The sequence below is a fragment of the Periplaneta americana genome, chromosome 12 (assembly GCF_040183065.1).
Source record: "Periplaneta americana isolate PAMFEO1 chromosome 12, P.americana_PAMFEO1_priV1, whole genome shotgun sequence".
Lineage (NCBI taxonomy): Eukaryota > Metazoa > Arthropoda > Insecta > Blattodea > Blattidae > Periplaneta > Periplaneta americana.
In genome coordinates this window covers 142513598-142541588 of record NC_091128.1, presented here as the reverse complement: position 1 = coordinate 142541588, position 27991 = coordinate 142513598, and the positions used below count along the sequence as shown (strand labels likewise).

Genomic DNA, 27991 nt, shown 5'->3' with positions numbered 1-27991 from the left:
AATTCAAAACCTCCATGAATTTTCATTTCTAGGCTAATTCTCGTATTACAACTCCAGTGTTTTTAAAACTGAATCAATTTCCTACGATCTCTCTTATCTGTGATACCAATAATGAAAAATTAAAAAAATAACAAGCACACTCTATCACGTAACTTCAGCGCAAAGTTCATAAATGAGGATCGATGAAAAGGGAAAATTGGCACGCAATTAGGACTGTAGGGATATACCCATGGTACAATAACAAGACTCTAGAAAGTTATTGTAGCGTTACATAATTAGAGGCTAATTGTAATTATCCCTTTCTGCGTAAGAGAAACGCATATAACAGAGTAATTATTTAAAAATATTTCCAGGTTGTGCAGACTGATTTATAATGAAAAACATAGGAGCTCATTATTAACTACGGAACTTTGGAAATAGGAGCGACAAAGTAGTTTCCCACAATACGCATACTCAAATGATACTTCTAATTACGTATTCTTTATTTTATTACAATGTGTACATATATTATGTACGAGGGCCATTTCATAAATAATGTACAGGTTGGCAGACCTGTGAAGTGGATGAAGCAATATCAATGAAAATTACGTTGATTGCAGTTGAAGGATTGAGAAAGAAGCACGCGTGTTCGTTTCGTCCATAGCCTACTCCATGTTTAGATAACGAGAGCTAGAAATGGAGTCTACACGTGTCTAGGGTACTGTGACGATTGAAGACCAAAAATCAAATCTTTAGGTGACAAAACTCCCTCCACAGATATTCACAGTCATTTGAGTGTCCACCGAGTTAGCTCTGTGGTAGCGCGTCTGCCTCCAGATAGCTCGATTCCCGGCGGGGTCAGAACTGTTAATGTACAATTTCTACCTCGGGACTAGGAGAGATGGCGGTGCACAACTTCTGATCACTAAATTGTGCACCAATATACCTGGGTTAAATCCCAAATCTCTCCGCAATGCACATAAAAGAAGGCATATGAAGAGTCCACTGCAAGAATGATGGATGTCACTTTCTTGTCGAAAATGAACCAGGACTGTCAATGCATAGCTTAAGACATATAGAATGTACATAGAGAGTTATATGGCATTAACACTGATAGTCATTGTCCAGTAATGATCGGAAAATCACAGTTAAGCTTTGAGCGCTAAACATTTCAAACTTTCAATTGCTTCTCCTGCAAAATGTATTCCAAATGACATCCATCATTCTTGCAGTGGACTCTTCTTATGTCACTGTTGACAGTGATTCGTCCGTTGCATAGGGATGTTAAGCCTGGCGGCCCCCTTGGTGCTCTTCGACAGGAGTAGGCTACGTGGCGGCACCGGTTTTCCCCTTCTCCCTTCCTCACCATCATTATCCTCACTCATTCCCTACACTACACTTACACGAACACTTACACATACTCACCCTAGTAGCTACACGACATGACTCTTCACAGATACTACACATGCTTAACTTTGGCCCGCCGAAGTGGTGTGCAACTTGAAAATGGGCCACAATCCTGCCAACTATCCGCAGAATGACGTAAGGGAAGTGGTTAGGCATTAGGCACACATACAGTCCTTTGAATGGAGTTTGTGGTGAACTTACAGTGAACCCTAATACAGTTTCTCGTTGGGCTACACGTTTTCGTGATGGTCCTGTCAGTAAGTTTGTAATGTTCAGGCGTTTCTGCTTCTGCAGTGAGAGATCCATTCGCGAAGAATTTTTTCTCTTCTTCAAATTCTTTGTCAAAATACGGAATACTGAATTTGGTGAAATCCCTGTAGCTTCTAAAAGTTCCTCACATATCGTTCGATATTTTTTATGTTTTTGGATTCCCTGTCTTGCATCATCGTTTAAGCTGACACGAAAACGAGTAGCCCAATGAGAAACTGTACTACAAACTCTGCTCCGCTGTGGATTTCTGTGAGGCTTTGCCACATAAAGATTCGATCTTTGATCTTCAATCGTCACAGTACCAGAGACACATGTAGGCTCCATTTCTAGCTCTCATTACCTAAACACAGAGTATGCTATGGACGAAACGAACACACGTGCTTCTTTCTCAGTCCTTCAACTGCAACTGACGTAATTTTCATTGATGTTGCGTCATCCACTTCACAGTTCTGCCAACTTGTGCATTATTTATGAAATGACTCTCGTATGTATACGTATAGTATCATATTTTCATTCCATACTCTCATAACCTTTTGAGTATTTTAAACTTTAAAATTGCGATTCACTAATTCAAAAATATGGTACAAAATCAGTGTTTCTTAGAGTTATTACCTTTAGAATTTTTGTAGGGACAATAATAGTGAGCGGTCTTCCATTTTCCTTAGCGGTCTAGTGTTACATAAGTTATATTCACAGGTTTAAACACACTGAACTTCTTGGAATTTGAAGTGTCTTTAGGAGGGAAAATAGAATTGAAAGGTGTATGGCGTTGATTATGGCAATTAATTATTTCAGAAATGGAATTCTTCACATTCCAGACTTGGAGATGGTCTTAGTTGACCGTATCTGGAAATGTTAACAACCAATCAAGATCATCAATAAGCAAAATCAGTATTTTCTTTACAATCGTAAATTCGTAAATATTCGCTTGTATTAGGAGTAATATAACATCTCACTTTTTAATATAGAATTAATAATAATAATTTATTAAAAGTAAATGAAACATCAGTTAGGCTATTTGTACATATGAACATGCTGCAATTTTAACATGAAAGTATTTTGCTGCTCTTCCTCAACTCAGATCATACATTTTTTTTAAAGATCTGAGTTTGTTTTGTAGTAATGTAAATCGTAAGTTATTTAAAAGGCTTATACTAACATTAGCTGATGCAATCCCTGAAGACTTACAGTTGGCTGTTCTTTTTAGATTTTATTCTTATACAGAATGATTCACGAAGATTGTGCCGTAATGTATGATCTGATTTCTGACATCATTGTGATGAAAGAATTCCATGTAATCATATGTCAAAAATATGTAAAGATATCTGTAAAGATACTGGGTATGTATTTAGATCCTAAACTAAGGTGGAATAGCCATGTCAGTTATGTATGTAAAAGAATTTCTAGAGTAATTTATCTCTTGAGAAGTATCATGTACAAGATTCCCAAACATTATTTAAAACAAGTTTACTATGCACTATTTGAAAGTGTTATTAGATATGGATTACTTTTATATGGAAATGGTTTTGACGTTCCAAACATTCTGTTATTGCAGAAAAAGGCAGTTCGTATTATAACAATGTCACCACCCAGACTATCATGTAGATCTCTTTTCAAAAATGAAAAGATTATGACAGTCTATAATCTATATATTTTTGAACTTATAATGTATGTAAACAAGAATATTACTAATTATACAAGTATAGTAGATCTGCATCGCTATGAAACAAGAAATAATGATCAATTAAATGTACCACATGTCAGGTTGCAAAAAATACAATCAAGCTATGTAATTACTGCAAGAAAAGTATATAATAAGATACCTACAAATATAAAGGCACTTAACGAAACACAATTTAAATTTCAGATTAAGAGATGGCTACAAAATAATCCCTTTTATAATATGAATGAATTTTTTGAAAATGATGTAGTATTTTAGTTAAATTTTATTATTTTTTACTCTTTTAATATTTTAAATATTGGCACATTGTTTTTTATATTATTACATTGACGAGGCCTCTTGTATTCTTGTACCTTCGGGAAAATAAAGAATATGAATATGAATATGTCATTTTTTTTTAATTGAGTTACACCCTCCTGCGTGGAAATTGTGAAGATTTAGGCATTTAAATTATTTACGAGAATGGTATTGAATGTATAAAGAACATTCGCATTATTACTCACCAAAAAATCTGTATTAAACTTGGTTTTCAAAGACCCCACTTTCTCTAGCAAAACATGAAGTCGCCCGAGTGTGAACTAAGCGCGACGCATTCCCTAACTTCGTTGTTCGGTAGATACATTGCACCGATGTTGCGCGTTGTTCGGATACTAAGTAAATACATTGTACCAATGTTGCGTTACCTCTAACCCTGACCTAGATGTCACGAGACTGTGTAGCTGCTATCAGCTGTACTGTAACACAACTCCAGCTTCCAGAGAGAGTGAGAGAAGTTCACAAGGATGCGTGTTACGGAAGGAAGAACCGTGATTTTGATGAAGAGATAATACAGATTTTTGTTTATTTTCCGTCTTGACCTATTACGATGTTAACTTAAAAATATTTTGTTAACACATTTATTTTCCTTATGAACGTTTTCGTCCTATTGTGGGCATCTTCAGACAAAGATATTTGTATATATTATTTTAATGTACCGAAGTATATATGATATTTCCATGCAGATATTCTGCGTCACCATACGATGAAAGAGTAATGGAACGGAGAAAAATTCTCTCCGGCACCGGGATTTGAACCCGGGTTTTCAGCTCTACGTGCTGATGCTTTCTCCACTAAGCCACACCGGATACCTATCGTCACAGTACCAGAGACACGTGTAAGCTCCATTTCTAGCTCTCATTACCTAAACACAGAGTTTGTACTTCGGTACATTAAAATAATATATATGATATGCGTAAATCAATTCGTGATTTAAGACGGCGCTTATTCCGTCGGATCCCGGCCAACTAGTCACTCATAATGAGTGCACCTCAGCACATGTGTGGACTTCAGTCCTACGTTCATAGACATCTATGACGTAGTGCAGAGGGCGGCCACTAGAGGGAACCCAAGAGTTATAACTTAAACTGAGACGATTCTGTCCGACACCGAGATAGGTATCCGGTGTGGTTTAGTGGATAAAGCATCAGAACGTAGAGCTGAAAACCCAGGTTCAAATCCCGGTGCCGGAGAGAATTTTTTTCCGTTCCATTACTCTTTCATCGAAAGATATTTGTGCCTAAATTGCATAATATATGTTAAAGTACACAAATTAATTAGTTAGAGTATATGAATACATTTAAAAATATTTTCTAAAAGGTATACTAAAACACAGCAACAAATTATGTAATAAATATGCATATTTTATGTCATATTCTTCATGTTAGCTGGAGATTAAAATATTTTAATCTAATACAATAACTTGTTCACGATCTCCAGTTAACGTGAAGAATATGACATTAAATATGCATATTTATTACATAATTGTTGCTGTGTTTTGGTATACTTTTTAGAAAATATTTTTAAATGTATTCATATACTCTAACTAATTAATCTGTGTACTTTAACATATATTATGCAATTTAGGTACAAATATCTTTGTCTGAAGATGCCCACAACAGGGCGAAAACGTTCATAAGGAAAATAAATGTGTTAACAAAATATTTTTAAGTTAACATCGTAATAGGTCAAGACGGAAAATAAACAAAAATCTGTATTATCTCTTTATCATATTCCGACTTATTTGACAATCTTTTCAAAATGTATTCAAAATTTAAAACCGTGATTTTATCCAAAACTATTCAAAATCGGACACATGTATATATGAACTTTTTTTTTCACAATGATATCAGGAATCAGATCCTATAGCATGGTACAATCTTCGTGAATCACCCTGTATAAACTAATTTCAAATACGAGGTGTGTGTTGCTAGGCATAGTAGATTACATGGATGTGCTGTTCAGTTTGTAAATATAAGTAGTAAAGAAATGCTTTGAATTTAAAAAATAGTTTGTTATTACAATAATGTCTTTTCAGCTTTTTGACAGCTTATAACATTTATTAATGTATATTTTAAGCTTTTGCCAGCCTCGTTCCTAAGACTTGTATAGCTTTATGCTTCTGTTGTATATATGAGTACTTGTAATGTTTTCTAATTGTGTGATTCTCTTGTACAGGGTGTGGTAATGGTCTACTGTAACACTGTATATTATTGCTAACTCTGTGCCGCTTTTAGCTGTATTAGACATAACCAACTTGACTAAAACTCTCTTTGTATTCCAGGTTGAGGGACATGTCAGCCGTTACTGTTTGACTATACTTGCTTTCAGGTATAGCTATTCTGTAACTTGTTACTGCACATATATGTTGTCTGTTTCAAGTGGAAGTCAGTTCTCTCTCTGCTCCTCATGCAGTTTCTCGTATGTTTGATGTCACTTTATTACTCTCTCATTATTCATCTTCTCTAAATTCTTGTTCTTGTTACCTACCGATCTTTCCTTATTCTAAAGGTTTCTTATATTCTTCCGATTCCTTTCCTGGCCTCTGTCGAAAAGTTACACTGATTTTCCTTTGTTCCTAAAGATGTCTTCGTAAAGGTAAATTATTTAGCTATAAAAATACTGAAACTTTTAATGGCTAAAACGTTAATGAATATTTTAATAAAATTATGCTCTCTTCATTTGGTTACATCAGCAGTTATTTTCTTTTTCGCTGGGTAACTTTCGGTGCTGGACCCCGGACTCATTTCACCGGCATTATCACCTTCATATCATTCAGGCGCTAAATAACCTAGATGTTGATACAGCGTCGTAAAATAACCCAATAAAATAAAAATAAAATTTTCTCGCTAAACTGGAGAATTCCCACAGTATCTTTGAACCGTGCCGTTACGTTTAGCACCAAATTTAAGTAAATACACAATCTCGCCAACATAAGAACACGACGTTGGTGTGTGGCGTCGTTGTAGGGAGAAATTTGTTTCTTTTCTCTCTCTACCTCCTTCGTTCTGAACATTACTGAGAGATAGCATCACTGTTAGCTACAAGATATATTTGCGCAAATATATTGAAGTAGATTACGTGACTTATTACGTGACTTAGATGAGAGTCTCGAGACAAAACAGTTTTGCTATATTTCTTTTTTTTTTTTATTTATTAAATGTTAAGCACAGGAACGCCATTTCGTAATTTTATTTAAGAAACAAGCCAAACAAATTATCTTTGTATCAAAAACGGATGCTCCCTGGACCAAATTATCGATTTTACAGTTGTTTGAATGCAACAGAAGCCAGAAGTCTTGCACTTGACTAATGCAGTGAATTATTTAAGAATATAGTCGCGAATTTTACTACCACCATTTCGATTGTGTTTTGTTTGGCACGGCTCGGTACGGCCCGGTGACTAGTGGCCAGCGAGTAACGTCGACTATCGACATTGCTCTGCCGTGGGTATTATCCAGTTGTTCCAATTTTCTTTTTCCACAAGTAATAAAATGCTTTTTTTTTTCCATTATCATATTCCATTTTCTGAAGTATTTGTCGTTTTCTTACAATTTTACATCGTTTTCCCCATCCATTCCCAATCTCTAGACTCTTTTCCATGGCTCCATGTACAGTCTTAGATAAAAGAAAGATGGACCGGCTGCCATGCGCTAACAAGGAGAGGACACGCTCTGTATTTCACAGAATGGAATAAGATTGTGTAAGATGAAAATACAAGACGTACTGTTTAAAGTCAAACCTGGTATGGGTGGCCAATGACCCCTCGTTTTGGAAATATTGGCTATTGTTTGTGACATACTTCCGTTAGGTGCCTAATAGGGAAGCATTGGACTGTGTAAAAGAGTAGCTCATATGGTTGGGTGCAGAGTTGTTATTCAGGGAACCTGAGTGCGAATCTTAACTGGTCCTATATTTTTTTCTTTTAATAATGATTAATAGTGTGATCACAGTAATCTATTTACATATATCATATTTCTCAATGTATTGAACGCGTTGTCATGTTTTAAACAAATTACTAATTAACTAACATTGTATTGTAAAGGACAAACAAGGAAATATTGCTCACGTAGGCAGGTCACTGGTGTCTGTTCTGTTTCTATTCCACTTCATTTTGTGCATGATTCATTATGATAAATATCATAAAAACACATAAAACATACATATTTCCTGCACCATGCACAGCAAATGAAAGAAGGTTGTCCACAGTCACACACATTTTTCCGCACTTCTGCTGCGAAACAGACATCCTTCACATTCACAAACACTTCTCGTTCGTTTATTAATTTTGATGCATACCACGCACATTTCAACATGGCTTTGAATATAGGAGCTGACAACTGAAAGTGAATTAAGGAGTGAATTTTGAGGGCATCCTCCCTTGAAGCAATTTGTCGTCCAGTTTGTAAAAGGAAAGAGCTATTTTGCAAATATTTGATAAAAATCTTCACCTGTCTAAAAAGATAAACATCACAGGACTGGCATCATCCAGCACATTTGGGTGAAATCACTTTAAGGTTGCACGTTACTTCATTTTCTTCATTTGTAAATATTTCATCATACAAAGAAGGATTTACCTGCCCTTCCCATGAGTCCAGAATTAGAAAAAATGGCTGTTCTTTCACATATGTCTTTATTACTTTCTCCAGGTATTGCTTATGGAGTTGAGATGTCAGCTTTCCTGATGAACGTGTTACACATATATTTCCGAATTTAGAAGTGAGTTCATCTACTTGACGTTACACTCTTGGGCCAAATTGTCCTTTTGGTTCTAATAATAATAATAATAATAATAATAATAATAATAATAATAATAATAATATCAAGTTCTAAAAAATGAGAAGGCATTAGGATTCGAACTGGCGTTGCCTGGATGACAACTCAGTATCCAACCATATGAGCTACGCCGTTACACAGTCTAATGTTTCCCTATTAGACACCTAACGGAAGTATGTCACAAACAAGATCCAATATTTCCAAAACGAGGGGTCATTGGCCACCTATACCAGGTATGACTTTAAACAGTACGTCTTGTACTTTCATCTCACACAATCTTATTTAATTCGGTGATATACAGAGCGTGTCCTCTCCTTGTAAGTCCTCTTCGGAAGACTTCGGTTGATTCTGTGAAAGCGTAGGTTTACACGTGAAGGAAATTCTTATGCACGACTCTACTCTCTTTTTCCTTTGATTTGTTTCGTTACTTTTTTTTTTTTTTTGTATATAGATCAAGTGTTACGAATAATTTGTAACGAAGATATACTGCATTCAAGGACTAATTAGGTGCAAAATAAATATTATTTCCCTACTCGTGTGAAGCAGACGCTGCCCGAAATAGACTTAGACAAATTCACGCTACAGTCTAAGACTGTACATCTTGTAACCAGTTCCTTCGAGATCTTCCTCTCTTACGTTTCGCAGGTAAAACCCTTGATCACGTATATATCAGATTGGCCATTCCCATGCTATGAAATGGTAGCATGTAAAAGGGAACAATCACTAGGATCTCCACTGTCGAAAATGAATTTTTTGGTAACGACCGCTAGATGGAAGTACTGTTGCAAGCTATTACTCCATGCAACTCCATCAGGGTTATAACGTGATTTCGCTGTAAGAAAAATCCTAATGTAAACACAAGCACGTTGCTCTCATATCCGTGATTGGCTGCCGGTCGAAATACTCACACGACGCAGGAAAATATAGTTCCGTATTTGGAAACCATAATCCTGTATTATTTGAAAATAAAAAATTGAATTCTAGTTGTTAAATACGATAAAACATATAGCTTCACTTAGGCCTATATGTAAAACGCTACGTAAAAGAAAAGCTGCTTTTACATTCTGTTATTTACTATGAACGCGGATGAATACCAAGAGTAATACCGAGGTAGTCTGTTCTTGTAACAATCTGGCGTACTTGAGCTCGTAGTTGTTCACATAAGCACGTCGTATTATAGTATGGCTTCTGCATTCTGGAAGGAATAACTCCTTTGTCCGGCAGCGATTGACCTTACACGTAAGTTTAAAATAATTTAATTACAGTAATTATAAAGTAAAACTTTCCTAAGCATACTAATGCATAGTAGTGAGGTTAGGTCTATTTGACGAGTAACAGGAAATGTTTAACATGAAACAGAATGTACAGGAGTGGGCGGGATCACGTACTGAGGATCTATGGCGCCAAACTGCGTCTAATCAAGCCTCATTTCAGTCACGTGCTATTGTGTTTACTTTAGGAATTTTTCTTACACCGAAAGGATTATAAGTCCTGCTTAATTTTTGCACGGTTTTTATTGAAACATCCTGTATATGTAAACTATAAGCAACGGACTGTTTAATACTTTTTGTTCGCAATTTTTGTAAACTCAAGACAGACCAAATTTTGCACCAGGTAACAAAATAAAGAATAATGATTAACATGTAATTGCAAGTCCACATTAATTAATGTATGTGGGCTATTCCATATTAAATCGATCAGCAAAAAAAACCTCGCATTTTTTTAAACTTTAATTTTTCCCCTATTTATACAAGGTGCTGAGGAGAGTGCATTTTCAAAAATGTACTATCGAAAGTCAAACGGTCTTCGTATTGTTGAGCGACAAATTTAGCGTATTTTATAGAAACAAGCCTCTTTCAGCGCTCAGAACTCTGGAACCATTTACTGCAGAACATTGAACTGGAGCTCATTTTGAAGCTGACATTTGGTAGGTTATGTTAAGAAGTAATCCTTGTTTTTATTATACACAGAAAGACGGATAATCTGATTTTACTTACTTTTAGGCTTTTTGCCAATTTGTAAAAATGTAAAAAAATATTGAGAAAAAACCTTACGTTATTAAGAGGGATTTGGCATTGTTTGCTTAGTGGTATGGCAAACAAGTTTCGAGAGTATTAAATAGATTATTTTCACACGCCTGGACTTGAACGGCGCAGTACCGCACGCACTGGCCGAGAACTGAAGATAAACGAGCATTGGGCGTCATTTTACTCCTGTTTTTATGTGATAAAGCTAGCCCAGCTATGCGCTACTAGACGAAACATCACGTGTTTGTCTCCTGGCCTTGATTGTCTCGGCTAGCTCCCGTCTTACAGTCAGCTGGTTAGTTCACGCGCGTACTATTTATTTTCTTTATTTGATATTTTCAATACTTTCTTAACAATATACCATCAGTAAATAATATGTTTATTTGTACTTTCAGTACGGAATCTAACTATATATTTTTAAAATATTTTTTTCGGTGGCAAAGCAGTCTTAATGATGAAAAATCTAAATTTCTCCATTTCCATAAAAAGTAAGAAAATCTGCTTATATGTCAATATAAACTTTAATTTCTCAGCATCAAAATAAACCATGATTTTGATCTTTGGGTGAAAGGGTCCCGGAGCTACAACAGTTTAAAGTTGCAAATTTTATGAAAATACGATAAATTTAAATATTTTTAATTTAAACACTATGAAGTTCTGATGCCTCAAACTTTGCACAAAGCATTGTATCACAGTTCTCTACGTACAAAAAAAAGTTTCATTGTATTTAGAAATTGTAAGGTCAATTTTCTCTATATTTCGGTCGATTTGAGATGGAATAGCACATGTGTATATATTTTTTCCCCCTCAAATGTTTCGTTAAAGTAGAAATATATGGCCTTTGAATCCCTCTTGAAAACGTTCTTGCATAGTTCTACAACCGGTAGAAACACCGTAAATAAATAAAAACATAGTATTAAACTAGCCACTAGATACACCGATGATTAGATGGTTCACCTAACAGAGGTTTCGCAGTTATACTTTATTCTCATTCGGAAGGCCAAGAGATGAAACGCTGGTGAAGAGAAGCTGTCATAAACAGAGTGAAAGCATCACGTCGACGCGTCACGATGTTGACACTCGTGTGGACTATGTCGAAAACATTATGAATGTCGAGTCAACTTGTCAGAAAAATGGCAGTCACTTCTATTGTAAAATAGTGGAAAAACACAGATGTTCGAAACACAAATTACGTCTGTTGTTGATAGCTCTGACTGCCCCATATTTCCGTGTACAAAGAAACCATCTAGAAAGATGACAGCTGATGGCTTTATTTCCCTGGCCGGCACTTCTACAATAGCATCTATCACATTACTACTAATGCTACCGCTATTACTTCTCTGCTCCTATTACTGCTACTAAAGTGCTACTACTGCTACTAACACCACTACCAATACCATCATTACTACTACCAGAGTGCTGCATTGGAGTTAAATCGCTCGCTTGAACTCGGTCGAGTGTCGCACCCTCGAGTGAGATACCATCGGTCGTGATACGCTCGTAATAAATAGAAACACAGTACAAGGTCATCTCACCGACATGTCTTATCTTGTATGGAAGGCGAGAGATAAGATACACATATGTTTTGCTCACACGGTAAAAATAAGGCTTTATTTTCTGCGTTTATGACAGTCGCTTAATGGAACAGTCAATAGAACGTATCAAAACAGGAACATGAAGTTATAAATAAAATAGTATGAAAAACTTCGATATACAGTTATTATTGCTAATTAATAATTATTCAATATTTGATTTACCACTTATATAATATGATAGGTCCATACATAGTGTTCCTCCTATATACTGCGACAATGTAGAAACGTTTTGCAAAATATTATTGATATAGCAGTAGATTAATAACAATATTAGTACAGAGATAACGTCACAGAAAATATAATAAAACGAATGATCGTGCTGCACAACTGTTACAGACGCAAAGATTGATACACTAATTATTAGAGATTATTATTTTTACTAGAAAACTTGATACGGTTCTTGCATTATCGTGATTGTGTTCTCCGTTTATAATAATTACATTTACATCCAATAACATCTATCAGATTTGGCAAAAACAAAATCATTCCTGTGGGGGGGGGGGGGAAATACATTTACCTACAATATTTATATTACATTTTAAAGTAAGTTTTGTAGTTGTACTATGGAGAGGTTAGTTAAACACTGCAAATTTTTGAAATGATAAACATGTATAAAGTTACTACACAGTTCACCACTGTAACAAGAACGAATGTCTAACGCTCAGCTTATAGCCTACCGTTCGAGGATTTATCGCTCGTGACAATTTTAACCATCATGCATGTGCGCTACCTGTCGGATTATGCTATGAACTACTTGGCGCTCGAGCGAAAACGTCCGATGCAGACCTCTGGCTACTACCTTTATTACTACTGATACGGATTCTACTGCTATTATTATTATTATTATTATTATTATTATTATTATTATTATTATTATTATTATTATTAAACCATGACGATGAAGTTACAGTACTCGAATAATCTTGACCAAAGTCCATATTCTGGGCCTGCTACTCCATCTGACATGACATCAGTCCATCTAATTCAAGACATCATAGGATCACAACTGACAACGAAAAAATATCGACTGAATACGACCATAAACAATCATTGGCTTCCGGTTCGAGACAAAAATTACTTTTTAAGTATGGTCAAGTTCAACTTTAATGCTCGAAACACATGTGTGATTCATAATTAAAAAGGACATCGTGTATAAAAGGATGTAGTTTCATCAAGAAGGACCTTGTGCCACAAAAATATCGATCCAAGAAATAATGACGTGTCTGTAAATATCCTAGTATTCATTTTAATAATTACACGCAACACCCAAAGCGAAGATAAGAAAAAAAATCGCATTCAGTTGCATTAAACTCCATCGGGAACCACTATCCGTTCACAGCTCAAGTGAAAATAACTGCTGAAACACCACGTGGACAGATGCCAAGTTTGTTTTATTTATTTATTTATTTATTTTATTTATTTGTTTGTTTGTTTGTTTATTTATTTATTTATTTTATTTATTTGTTTTTTATTTATTTATTTATTTATTTTATGTATTTGTTTATTTATTTATTTATTTATTTGTTTATTTATTTGTTTGTTTGTTTGTTTATTTGTTTGTTTATTTTTTATTTTTTTATTTATTTTATTTATTTATTTGTTTGTTTATTTATTTATTTATTTATATGTTTATTTATTTTTATTGCCAGTAAGTCTGAGATGAATACAAATTAATAAATACAAAGAAAGATAAACTAGCCCACTCCTGAATGAGTAAGACTTTTTTTTTTTCAAAGTTATCTATTTTATTTTCTGTTTTCGTTTTTCATTTGTTTTCCTTTCTTTCACTTATACTAATACAAACACAACACCCATGCCCGAGGCGGGACTCGAACCCACAACCCTGCGGACCAAGCGATAGGGACATGCCGTGCCCCTACCGCTTGAGCCATCCGGGAGACTCGTGCTCAGGAGGGGATTCCAATACAAACAAAAACAAAATTAAAATTGAAAGTAAATACTGATTAAAAAGTGTTTAATATGTTAAAACCCAAACTATAAATCCAATACAATTTTTTTTTATTTTTTTATTAACTTGGAGAGGATTCGTGGTTAAAATAATATTGGAATAAAATTTGTTTAATAACCTGGGACCTTGACTCGTGCTATGATAAAAAGCTGCATTGGTTTTACATTTTGGTTCACACAAACGCAGAGAATTCAAATTTTTAGTTCTATATTTATGTACATACCTTTCAAAGTTATTAAAATTTCTATGAAAATATTTTAATAAAATAATACATTTGTTTAATATTGAAAACTTTGAAGTGTTTAAACAACAATTCAGTTGGGTAATCTTTCTGCTTTTTTAAACAAATTTTTAATACTTTTTTCTGTAGTAAAATTAACGGATAAAGAAATTGATTGTAGAATTATGTTTTTCTGCGTGGATTTTTTCTACTAAATTAATGTCACAACAATGCATTCACTCTGTTCTTTGTACTAGTTAAAATGCACTCAAAGAATTGTAAACCTTTATCGAAGTTGGAACGAGCCCTCACTTTGTCACAGATTTCCGTTCTTTGAAGTGAGGCGTGTTGCATAAATATTGGGCTTTATCTTCAAAGGCTGTTTAGTCGTGCTTCCCAGACAGTGAGTGACACTCATGAGAATAATGAGAATAAACAAGACAGAGAACTGAAACCTGTCAGTTAATCAACCTGTTACAGAATTCAATTCAATTAAAGTTCCTTTGATGAGTTGCAAGGACGTATTTTGCAGTGCTTTGCTTGGAACTTCATTTTAAACCGAGAGCAATATAGCGGAACGAAGACTTCTAAATACGCCAAGTACACATGTCTCCATAAGGGACAGTAATTTTGAAGGTGGACTTCACATTTCGAACTTCCTTATCTGAGATTTAATTTTGTTTCTTTTAAGTTTTATTATACATTATAAAGACGAGGTATTTTGTCTCTTCGAAACTTTGAAACCCGCTGTCTCGATATAACCAGTTAATACGTATCTCTGACACATTGATTTTTCTACATTTATTTCAACAGTATCGCACGTGATTTATATTTTTTATGTGGAACTACGTATTTCTGCTCACAAGGTGTGGGAAGGGATAATTTGGGAATTAACTGTCACTTAAAAATTCTACCCCTTTCTTTGTTCCCTTATATTCCCCTTGTTCTCCTTGTCTTCCCCATGTTCTCCTTATTTTCCATTTCTCTCCTTATCTTTTCCTTGTTCTTCTTGTCTTCCCCTTAATCTCCTTGTCCCTATTCCACAAAAGTATTATCTAATACATTATTAATTATTAGTAAAAATTCTGGAATTGTAACTTTCTGTTCCAAAAAATAATGCAGAACAGTTGTATAGTATCAGTAAAAAGTTATTAGTGACGTCATAAAAGTATATGCGTGGCTAACGAGAAAGACAGGCTTCGGCACGAATCGTAGTCACGTGATCATCATGGTCTAGTCATGGCCATCTTTACAATCGCCTAATATAAATACGTGTTCAAAGTTCTAAAAACCAAAGGAATTTCTATATTCAACTCATGTTAAACGTGCATTTATATATAAACTTGTTCAATGTTGGCCATGTTATGACTAAGAATGTGACGTCGCGCCGTAGCCTGTCTTTCTCGTTAGCCATGATGTTTGCCACATGACGTCATACCTTGAATTAGGTTATGTCCACCTCCTTGGTAATAAATCCATATTTTGGATGCAAGGAACGGTTTATTATCATTGCTATAATATTTATCTGAATTATTTTATCAGGAATAATGAGAATTTAAATACTTTATCGTGTATTTTTCAATATTTAAACGTGATTTTCCACTTTAAGATGACAGTCATAATTTTCCGTACGTAACAGTACCAAATGCAGTAGAGAGATGGTGCAAGTATCGATCTTCCCATGTGCGCGCGTAATTTGTTTCTCAAACAAGGAAAATTCGTGAAAATGGTGTTAAAAGAGATTAAATTATTTATTTTAAAAGAGCTAGAGGCAAGATTCTGTTCGTTACATTTAACGGAAAAAAGACATAATAAGGAGCTGTACTGAAACTGTATGTCATTTCTAGCCGTTATCAGAGAGTGAATTTATCTAAACACTGAAAACTTTGATATTCCATGCATATCTGCTATGCCACGATATTGACTACCATTACCATTACTACTTTTCTTTCTTTCAGTCGATAATTCGATATGCCCTAATTTTCTGGGGAAATGGAACCAAAATTGGAAGCATCTTGATTTTATAAAAGAAGGCCATTAGAATTTTATGTAAATCAAATTATCTGGAACATTGTCGGCCACTTTTCAGACAATCACGGATTTTAACAATCATAAATTTGTATATATATGATCTAGTGCTTTACACTAGACAAAATATCGACAATTACTCATTAGTGGCCAATATACATGATCATGAAATTAGAAATAGAGAACAAATTAATATTCCATATTGTAGATTACACAAGAGCAATACAAACCTTTTAATTATGGGGGTGAAAATATATAAGCAGCTCCCTAGTCAATATTATAAATTACCGATCAATAGTTTCAAAACTAGATTTTACAATTGGTTATTAAATAATCCCATTTATTCTGTTGCTGAGTTTTTCAACACAAATTTGTATGAAATTGTATTTTAATAAATAAGTTTTAATTGCAATTTAGTTAGTTTTCTTCAATTTAAAAGTTTCAAATTATTTCATGTTTTCATTCTATTACTTAAATTTTACTGTTTCTGTTATTAGTGTTTTTTAATGTATTTATATGTTTTTTTCAATGTATTATGAAGCCTAAAACTGTATGTCTAATGGCCAAATAAAATGAATTGAATTGAATTAACCAACCAATAAAGTGTATTTAGTAACAGATGCCTAGCTGATACGTATTTACTTCGATTCGTGTAATGTTAGTTAAAAGCCCTTTCTGCTTCAAGTACACTTAACCTAAAACGTTCATTGTACTCAAGTATAGAGTTAATTATTGACATTTATTCTTCCTTTGTACACATAGATATTCTTACTTTTACTACTATTAGATTCATATTTCAGTCAACTATTTCCTTGAATTACACAGAAAGTTCACCGGTATTTGTAGTTGTTAGCATTCCTTCAGTTGTAGAGAAATCTGTACAAATTACAACAGATTGACTAATACTAATACTTACGTGGAACAGAACAATGAAAAATCACTCCTACTGTTGTAAGTATGGAGTAATAAAGTACAAATGTGCAAGAAATCTTTGTTGAACACAATTCTACTAATAACTACTAGTTACAGCTCAATATACGTACTTGTAATGTATTAGACTATACTTTTGTGGAATAGAGCTCTTGTTTTCACTTTGTTCTCCTTGTTTTCGCGTTGTTGTCCTTGAATTTCCTTGCTGTCCTTGTATTTTCCTTGTTTCATATCTGGTACCAGCAACACGTAGTTTTACGTAAAGATATGATAATTATAACGCTGTGCACTTGTCAACAGGTGATCGCATCCACACATAGTTCTACGTAAAAATATAATCATAGTATCGCTGTACACTTGCCAACAGGTGATCCACACAGACATAGTTCTACGTAAAAATATGATCATATTAACGCTGTGCACTTGCCAACAGGTGATCGCGCACATACATAGTTCTAAGTAAAAATATAATCGTAGTAACGCTATGCACTTCCCAACAGGTGATCGCGCACATACGTAGTTCTACTTAAAAATATGATCATAGTAAAGCTGTGCACTTGTCAACAGGTGATTGCACCCACACGCAGTTTACGTAAAAATATGATCATAGTAAAACTGTGCACTTGTCAACAGGTGATCGCACCCACACGTACTTCTACGTAAAAATATGATCACAGTAAAGCTGTGCACTTGCCAACAATTGATCGCACCCACACGTACTTCTACGTACAAATATGATCATAGTAAAACTATGCACTTGTCAATAGGTGATCGCGCACACACGTAGTTTTAAGTAAAAATATGATCATAGTAACGCTATCCACTTGTCAACAGGTGATTGCACCCACACGGTTTTACGTAAAAATTTGATCATAGTAACGCTATCCACTTGTCAACAGGTGATAGCGCATACACGTAGTTCTGCATACATTTCTGCAGCAAATTAAAGCCATCCACCTGACAAAAGGTGATCACACCCACACGTACTTTTACGTAAAGATATTCGGCATAGTGAAACTGTGCATCTGTCGAAATTTTTATGATCCAGAACTCACAATCAGAAGCATACCATAGTATAAACACTGATGTTTGTAGAATTTCGAAGAAATTGATAAAGCCCAGTAATTATGAGCATGTGTTTTTCATAAAAGTTTAACAATTCGTAATGATTATTAAGTTCCAAAAATAACAATAAGGCCGAATTGTATAAAACTTCCTGACTAAAGATCAACTTTGATCGAAGATTGAAAAGTGAACCGAGTTCAGACACTTCTTCTATTGTATAAAACTTTTCTGCGATCAAATTACCTTGGTTCAAATGCAATCTAAGTTCACGTGAAAAGGATTTGGCAACATCGCATAAACAGGTGAAATACGTGATGCGCGGACAGGTTTGTTCAGTGTTGCCAATCTAGCGACTTTAACTCTTTTTCAACAACAATTTCTTTTAACTTTTATATTGCTTAAATAGGGATTTAGTAATCTTTTTTAGCACCCAATAGTGACAAAATTTAATCTTTCTTTATTGATAATGAGAAATCTAGCGACTTTACAACTACTTTTTGGCGACTTTCCGTACACTCTGTTGGAGACACTGGTTTGTTTTGTGCAATGTAAATAATGGCGGACAATAAGAAGAAGGTTGACCGTTCTCCAAATTGTTATCATGTTATGGTGTTTCATACTGCTAAACATAATAAAGCTTTATAAAACGACAATTTTCGTTTAGTAATACAGTTAATTGAAAATTTATGAATGTACGTATCATATCCATTAATAATTAATGGTCGTTATAAACATAATATAATTATAGGTTATGTTATTTGATACTGCTGAACACGATAGAGCCTTATAAAATATAAGATTGTTTGTGTATTAAGGCAAGAAATTGAAAAAAAAATATATATATATATATATATATATATATATATATAAATGTACCTACCATGTCTATTAATATTAATTATTATTATTATTATTATTATTATTATTATTATTATTATTATTATAAAATTAATAATGGATATTTTATTTGCACAATCTGTCACTCGTATAGTTCAAACAGAAAAGAAATAACTGAACTTGGATCATCTAACTTAATCGGAGAAATTTCTTCAGTCAAAGTTGACTTTAGTTTGAAAGAAATTAATCTCAGATTAGACTTTATAGAACACAAAATTCCAAGTTCAGCTAGAACGAGGATCAATTTAACCTCTGATGTAAGATTAAATGGTTTATACAATCGGCCCTTAGTCTCCTGTTATAGCCATTTTAAGAAACTCCAACCTAATCCTTGTAAATCAGTTAACGAAGGAGACAGAGGCCATCCTACTCTTTGCACTAATCCTGTTGACTTTCCTTATTGCTGTAGTGCAGTGTTGGAGGTACCAGTGCAGCTAGTGTCTCTATTTATTCCGCCTGCTTATCTTATCTATGTGGTGGGTAACTAACGGCTGAGTGGAGGTGATGGAAGAGGAGGCATAACCTTGTGTGTCACCCGCACAGGGAGCGGGGGGAAGAGGCGGGGGTGAGCAGCGACACGGAGCAGAAGGTTTCCGGTTCTTCTTCGTCGACTTCACCGCTGCACAGGCCGAGTGGCCCCAGTGTGGCCCCAGTTCAGCGTCGTCGACTCCGGACCCCAGTCTGGGCCAGGTCACTCTTTTAACACACACACAGGAACCCCACACCTCATACGCGTTCTCAGAGCCATTGTGGTACCTGAACCAAGCCTTACGTCATAAGTGTGCATCCTGAGAAACTTAGTGTCCCTAGTGAGAGGAGTGGAATGTCTTTAGTTACATTAGAAAGTAAATGAATTTATAAAAATGAGCATGAAGCGAATTTTTCAAGTAGGCCTACCTATACTAACAAGGGGAAATCACGTTCTGTAAGCGTGATATTTTAATGAAATCTACATCTAGTTAAATGCTTTGACATGTGGATTTTCTATCTGAATATGTACTTAAATGGTCTGTCATTTTAAAAATGAAATTACTTTTTATAAGGTTCCGTCATTGACTTTGTTTATAGCCATTCTTAAGGCTGGTTCACAATAAATCGGGAACGGAAACGGCACGATAACGAGAACGGAAATAATGTTAAAATAGATGTATTTAAATGTGAACATTCACAATAGTTAATTGTGAATGCTCACATTTAAATACATTTATTTTAACAATATTTCCTTTCTCCTTCTCGTTGTCGTTCCCGTTCCCGATTTATTGTAAACCAGCCTTTAGATTGGTCGACAATAAACCGAGAAAGAGAACGAGAACAAGAACGGTAAGCGAAGATTTTTTTTAATTCACAATAAACCGAGAACGGAAACGACTATCCATATCAATATGTATGTCAATATGTAAAGTCGATATTAGGCATTCTGATGTTATTTGTGTGTAACTGATCAACAGGCTTCGAAACTTTGGACCCGATACAATAAGTTTACTGTGCATGCACTATAGGTTGTTGACTCGCTGCAGGTAGATAGAGATGTGTTGAGGTAACAACGTTGCTATTTAGAGTAGAGTACGGTAGTATGGGGAAACACACATATGTGCATTCTGAAAGTAAATATACATTACACAATGATAATGTCAAAAGAATGTGAAAAGCATTTATTCCCCTGTCTTTTATAAGCATTTGTGTTTAATTATACATAATGTTAATGGTGGAAATAAGCATGTAGCAATTTTTATTTTTTTCATTTATCCTATTGATCGTCTTTAGGAAGTGCAGTTACAGTACCGAATTGCAATGTACCTATTACAAGATACATTCTCAGTGTCTCAAACGTAAATCTTTTTCTGTTATCTGCCAAAATTTGTACTGTAGAAAGCTGCGCTCTACGTCGCATGACGTGATAGGAGCAAAACGAAAAAACCTAACATCATTGCAGTTTCTAAGAGACAGTCCTTTATTCTCGGGTGACTCTGTGTCCACTAATTTGCTGTTTATGTTACACAATGTTCCATATCCGTTATTTTTACATAAAATTTATTTCCACTTCTGTTTTACACGTTCATTAACCGGTGTACTTGATGTCTCATTAATTCTCTGCATCATTTTCTAAATTAATTTGAGGGCTTCTGGCATCTCTTGCTCTGACTTTTCTAACATTGTAATAGTTTCAGACACAGTTTGAAAATAGGTTTGTATGAAAACCAAATTATTCGTCAGAACCTTCAAATCCAGAGCGTTTTCCTTTGCGTATTTGTTGGCATTCATTCTACAGTACCCCCACCCACTGTACGCTTTACCACTATACTCAGTACGCCTTTATGCGGATTTCCCACTGAACTGCTCTATTGGGTCCGAAGTCTCGAAGCCTGTTGATCAATGACGTTCTTTCATGAGTACAAGCCAGCCGACAAACACAGGTTAACCAACTTCAAAATTTATGGCACAGAATATTTAAGAATTCAATTCACGTGGTAATCTGGTCACATATCCACGTAGCATATATTGAAAGTAATTCTACTCAATTTCTGAGTTAGATAGAAACAATGGATGAAAAAGAAATTGTCACGGTCTCCGTGTTACGACGATCAAATAGCTTTATGATAACAATAGGAAGAATCTAGTAGGCTGTGATCTGAAACGAGAATGGCAAAGTTAAAACTAAAGGCTGGAAACGGAAACGACAACAAGAACGAGAAGAGAAATAATGTTAAAATGAATGTATTTAAATGTGAGCATTCACAATACTTAATTGTGAACACTCACATTTAAATACATTTATTTTAACAATATTTCCGTTCTCGTTCTTGTTGTCGTTTTTGTTCCCGGTTCATTGTGAACCAGCCTTTAGTCAACTTTGACGATCGCGTTCCCAGGCTCCGGCAAGCTTCTCGTTAATTGTGAATGCTCACATTTAAACATATGTATTTTAACAATTTTTCCATTCTCGTTTCCGATTCTTTGTGAACCAGGCCTAAAGCTTACAGTAGATGTAAGTGAACGATTAACGTCACTGACTAGTGTGCGATTTGTCCTGTACTGGAATATACAGTGCAAACGTTTTATCTTCCTACACTCGCATGTATGTAGCTGCGCTGGGCACTGCCGCATCCGTTCTACATCCGCGAGCGTGGAAAGATAAAATATATGCACTGTACGTAGCTTTTCTCTTTATTTTTTTTTTTTTTTATAATTCAGTTTTTAAGATTAAGCAATTATTCCGTTGCCATTACTTTTCATTTCAACTTACGTATGTTTAAGAATATTTCTAGAGTAAACTACTCTATGAGGCTCATAGTTTTATGTGCGAGAAATTGATTGAAAGATGTGTAAAATTAGAAAAATATATATAAGAACGGGATGTTATTTGATATGTTTACCCAATATTTCTGTGGTTATTGTGTGAGAAACCTCGAGGCATAATTGAATATGCGTAGAGAATGAAGACAGATGTAGGGGAGAGTCGGGTAGTATCGGACATCGGGTAATATCGGACAGTGAGTTTCTTTCATCTACCACCATATGGTAGTACCTGAATGACATGGTTACGTTTCTCTATACGACATCACAGAAACGTAACCATGTCAATCAGGTACTATCATCGTGTGGTAGATGAAAGAAACTCACTGTCCGATATTTCCCGATGTCCGATACTACCCGACTTTCCCCTATGTCAATCATTTATCATCATAATACAGCTCTCTTAAACTGTCAGAGCATATTTAAATCAATGTCTTTCTCAAAACACGTTATGAAATGTTTCATAAGAAACAATATTTTTATCTCAAAAAGGAAGCAAAAAGGAGCAAAATTGTATTAAACTTTTTTATTTGAAATATCTCAAAGAATAACCGCTTAAAATTAATTGCATTTATTACGATTCAGCCTGTATATGTTAATGCATGAATTATGTTTAATTTATTCTTTAGTTACTGAGCAACTTGAGCCTTCTCCCCTCGTATGAGATTGACGCGCCCTGCGCTTTCATTTGTTTTCTACTATATTCTCCCCCGTAAGTTATGCACTCGTCCTATGCAGTACTTTTGTTTGTTCAGTAACTTCCATGGACGTCACTGCCTCCTACAATATAGTCCAACAGCGATACAACTGCGGATGTGCTCTTATCTTATCAGTTTATCACTGCATGACGTCACTGTTCCCTGTTACATACAAAATGTGACATTTTCTCGTTTGTATCTCCAATAAAGACGCAGTCATGTAGAAAGTCAATTTTTGTGGCAAAATTTCTTACGTAACGTGCCTGTTTTCCAGTCTATTCTATAACCATGTATGTTGACAGAGATTTCGTTAAAAGTCAGGATTCCAGCTCGTGATCTTCCTTTGTAAGTAAAGAATATACTCAGTCTTTAATCGTAAGTTATTATAAGCATCACATTTATGCGCAGTGAAAGTTATGACTACCTCCGAGTGCACTAGAGTGAATGCTACAGTTTCTAGGCCTGCGTCACGAGACGCAGAAATCAAACAATAGATAACTAGAGAATGCATGCTGTAAACCTCTCGCTGATGACGTGTGAGTGGTGGATAAGGCCGGTAACGATATAAAAAAAAAGCCGGCCTGGGTGGCGCAAGCTGTAGAGCATACATGGGCACAATTTTCGGTTACGTGAGGCACTCATTTGAAATATTTGTTTACTAGGAGAGGAGACTGCAGAGTAAGATGGGAAATATAAACTGCTGTGACCTGCGTCACCTTATCGTAATCGCTAAGGCGGTCAGTGGCGAATTATTAGGAAAGCGCTTGGTTAACGTGAGAGACTCGAAAACTTTTATTCAATTTGGCAAATTAATGCGGCAGCTTTAATCATAAACCTCTTTACTATTTCTCCATCACTGAATTGATTTAAATCACAGGCGAGAAATTGCGTAACTAGCCAATAATATTCCATCACGTTGTCTACGTTTATTTTCTTGAATATTCTGGCGTTTATCAAGATTACTTAATAGATTTGCACATTCTCGACCTAAAATAATTTCAGAAAATCATATTTCGTTTTCTACGTACATTTGATAGGGTAAATTAGGGTCTGTTGGACAGTCGGGCATGTTGGACACTTTGTATTTTAACGTGTTACCTCGCCACTTGTGGGCACCACATTCTGCTAGAAGTCAATGACGGAAGTAGCCCCACTCGTGGCTATTTCCTTCATTGACTTCTAGCAGAATGTGGTGCCCACAAGTGGCGAGGTAACACGTTAAAGTACAAAGTGTCGAACATGCCCGACTGTCCAACAGTCCCTAATTTACCCTATATTTTTTTTATAAATTTCTTTTGGAAATAATACGTACAAACAACATTTAATTTCTCGTACCTTTTAATGCAGCGTGTTTAAGGTATAATGTCGTATTTAGTATACTATGCAAATGTTAAGATCATAAATTTTCTTCGGAATAGTACGAAAAATAACATTTAATTTGTCTTACCTTCTAATTCAGCATGTTCTTTATGACATGAGGAGTAATGTCGTTGTATATTAAATTTATTAATGCCTAATAGGATTTTCGAGCGTAACATACATCGTATGTTCTCCCCTTCTAAATAGTAAAAAAAACTCTTCCTCCCATTTCTCATTAAATAATCGTTTTCTAACGCGTACACACTGCTTTGATAATGCCAATATGCCACCACTGATATTGCTTATGAAACTGATATAGAACCTACCGACGCCTAGGAGCTACGTGAGGGAGGAATGGGGACTGTGAAGATGATGTCACTCAGAGCGATAAGCTCTGTGAAGGTCAGTGAGGCACAAATTCTCAAGTGAGGCACGATGCCCATCTCTGCTGTAGAGGCACGGAATTTCTAAATCGCTTTCTCCGAAGGGTTGTGGGTTCGAGTCCAGCCACGCGCATGAGTACTGTGTTCGTATTATAGCCGCGTCGCTGTTATTTCCGGCGTGGCTCCTCCTCTTTATTTACGTCTTAAGCTGGCCGCATTGTTGCGCATTCTATACATTTGCTTGCCGCCGAGTAGGACAGTATAGCCTATTAATTAACAGCTGTTTACTAAACGACATTTGGTGCAAGTTGAGAGGATGCGAAGGCATTTCTTTCCCCTTCTACTTGTCCTGAGTCCGTCAGTAACAGACCGGTAGCTGTTACATCTTATACCTGCACCCCCCAAGTTATACACACAAGAAAATAAAATATTAAATAAAGTACGTAAATGGATATAAAATACAGTGACACAGATGTTTGATAATTACATGTTTGAGTATATTTTAGTGTCGTTCTTACAATATTTTCTACTAATAATTAATTAAATTAAGGGATGTTAGTTTGTATTATGAAGTCAGGGGGGAGCGACACAGTGCAGATTGTCCCGTTGTGTATGCTTAGAGTAGCAACTAGCGGTGAAGAAAACATTTATCTCAGTAGCTTTTTAATGTGCCAGTTGATATAAACAGCAATAAAATGAAATATAAACGCTTAGTATAGATTTTCGAAATAAAGATTACCGGTAAACATTTTCAATAATAAGAATTTTCACTATGTTCAAAGTCAATTAGTCGAACGTTAGTAAGATAGACAGTAGCATCTTCCCCTTCACGGATGGTAAAGAGTGTGAGTAGAGGGGAAAGCCTCTCAACCAAACTGAAATGGGGATTAAATGTGGCAGCAGTGGAAGTGCATAACATCATCAGCGGCCAATGACGAGACGCGCACGTTTAAATGTAGCCGAACTGCAACGTGATTGGCTGCCGAAAGTAACAGCGGCGCGGCTATAGCTTAAGAAAAATTAAAACAGAAAAAAGAAAAAGAAAGGAAATCTTTAGAAAAATAGTACAATTATTAAAAAAGAAACACTGACAATATTTTACTAACGGTCTTAACCGTCACTTGCACATCATCGCGCGGTTTACAAAATACATCCTGCACTCCATATGACTCAGGTCTCTAGTGTTACATTTCGGAGTTGTGTGAACCGGGCCTAGAAGCCCTCCTAACGGACATCACATCCAATCTAGTACACTCGTTGACATTTTCTGCTTTTAATGCATGTGAATCCGATGTTATAACTCTGAAGCGTGTACAGATTCATTCTAATATCGTTTACCTAATCTAACTACTAATTAAATTCTAATTGTATTAGAATAGTTCTGTAATTTTGCTTTGGGCGCTTTATGAATAAAGTTTGAGTAAATTCTCTGTATAAGTATAAGCTATGAGATCAAGAATTGTTGTGAATTAGAAGTATAGGCCCTTACTAAGATTCATGTCCTAAGATAATGTATATTGAAAGGACAGTCTACTTCCACTCGCTTCTAGAACTGATATGGAACGATATGAATATTATATGTACTAGGTATAGATTTCACTACAAATTTTCATCAAATAAGCCTCATACCGAGCAGAAGGTCATCAGTATTCCACTTCTAATTAATTTTTACAGTCTAGCTCTTTTCCATTATGCAAAAATTATGCAAATCACACTTTGTTGGTTAACTATGACTCACTCAATAATTGCTACTGTTTATAATTATGTGGCATTACGAGCTGACCTTATCGCGTAATTACAAAACGAAAATTAAATGTTAAAAGGCTGATGTGAACATTTTCAGTTGTTTGCACAATAGACTTTACTTCACGTAACTAAAAATTTCCTCTCTTTTATCTAAACATAATAAACTTATTTACAGGAGGAATTATGCACATATTTGTTTGCAGAAGAGACATGAACCTTAGTGGAAAGGGATTCTTTACCTCTCTTATCTATTAGATGATCTTTAATGTATTTATTGAAGTTGTTTTGGAGTTTCTATTCTGTTAATATCTTCTCTTGAGGCACTACATCTCTTTAGATGTTTTGGTCTTTCTATGGACCAACACTAGACTCTCTTACATGATGGGCCTTCATGACTGTGCGGTTAACATGACGTAGGGCCACTGCAGAGGCATTATGAGAGAAGTAGGCCTACAGTCAAGGGACAAACACCCAGTCTCATAGAATGGGGACAAACCTCCACATACGCCACGAAACGAACCATAGATCGCTTTAGTTTCATTTAAAACTGCTATTAAATTAGATAATAAGAAGCTGAGTACTTGAATTTTTATACAGGGTGATCCGTTTGGATATGGATAAAATAAAAACACCATAAAACATTTACTACTGAACTTTATTTGTTGAAACTTTGTGCATACAACACTGAAAGATGGGAGATTCCTCAGAGTTCAACTGACCCCCATTGCGCACCCTGCACAACTCTAACGGTGATGCAGTTCAGCCCATGTCCATTGTACATAAGCGGGGTGAATTGTTGAAAAGCTTGAGTAATTTTTACTCTCAAATCATCAATGTTCCTGGGTTTCTGTGTATAGACAGTGTCTTTAACAAAACCCCACACGAAGACGTCAGGAGGGGTTAGATCTGGGGAGTTTGGGGACCAAGCCAAGAGATAGGTGCTTCTTGTACTGGGTTTCGCCTGCTACCTCCTGCATATTTTTTAACATAGAATCTGTTTCTACAAATGTTCGATACCATAACATTATGGAATCGTATTTAAGTACATTACGCACATCATACGTCGAAATTCCTGTGAACTCTTTTAACACTCTCAAATTTAGCATACCAAAGAACACATTGTGCTAGCTGTTGCCTGGATTTTTAATAAGTCTGGACTATCTACATCTGAATGGGTAACCTACCTTAAAATGAACGCCAATTTAGCAGCAGTTAAAGGAGTACCTGGTCGCTCTTTGGACGGATCCCGGTGCAGACATGGATGCCCGGAGACTGAAACCCTTGCCCACGTCCAAGGTCAGTGTAACAGAGGTTTACTCCTCCGAAATGCCAGACACCATCATGTTCGATCCT

General features: G+C 35.4%; 1 protein-coding gene across 1 annotated transcript in view; it reads left to right on the top strand.

The window, feature by feature from the left end:
• Positions 1–27991, top strand: part of LOC138709982 (dual specificity calcium/calmodulin-dependent 3',5'-cyclic nucleotide phosphodiesterase 1-like) — a 199808-nt gene that overhangs the window by 99512 nt on the left and 72305 nt on the right. The window contains exon 5 of the mRNA XM_069840663.1: positions 19702–19848. Within this exon, the coding sequence (XP_069696764.1) occupies positions 19702–19848 (147 nt within the window). The remainder of the gene's footprint in view (positions 1–19701; positions 19849–27991) is intronic.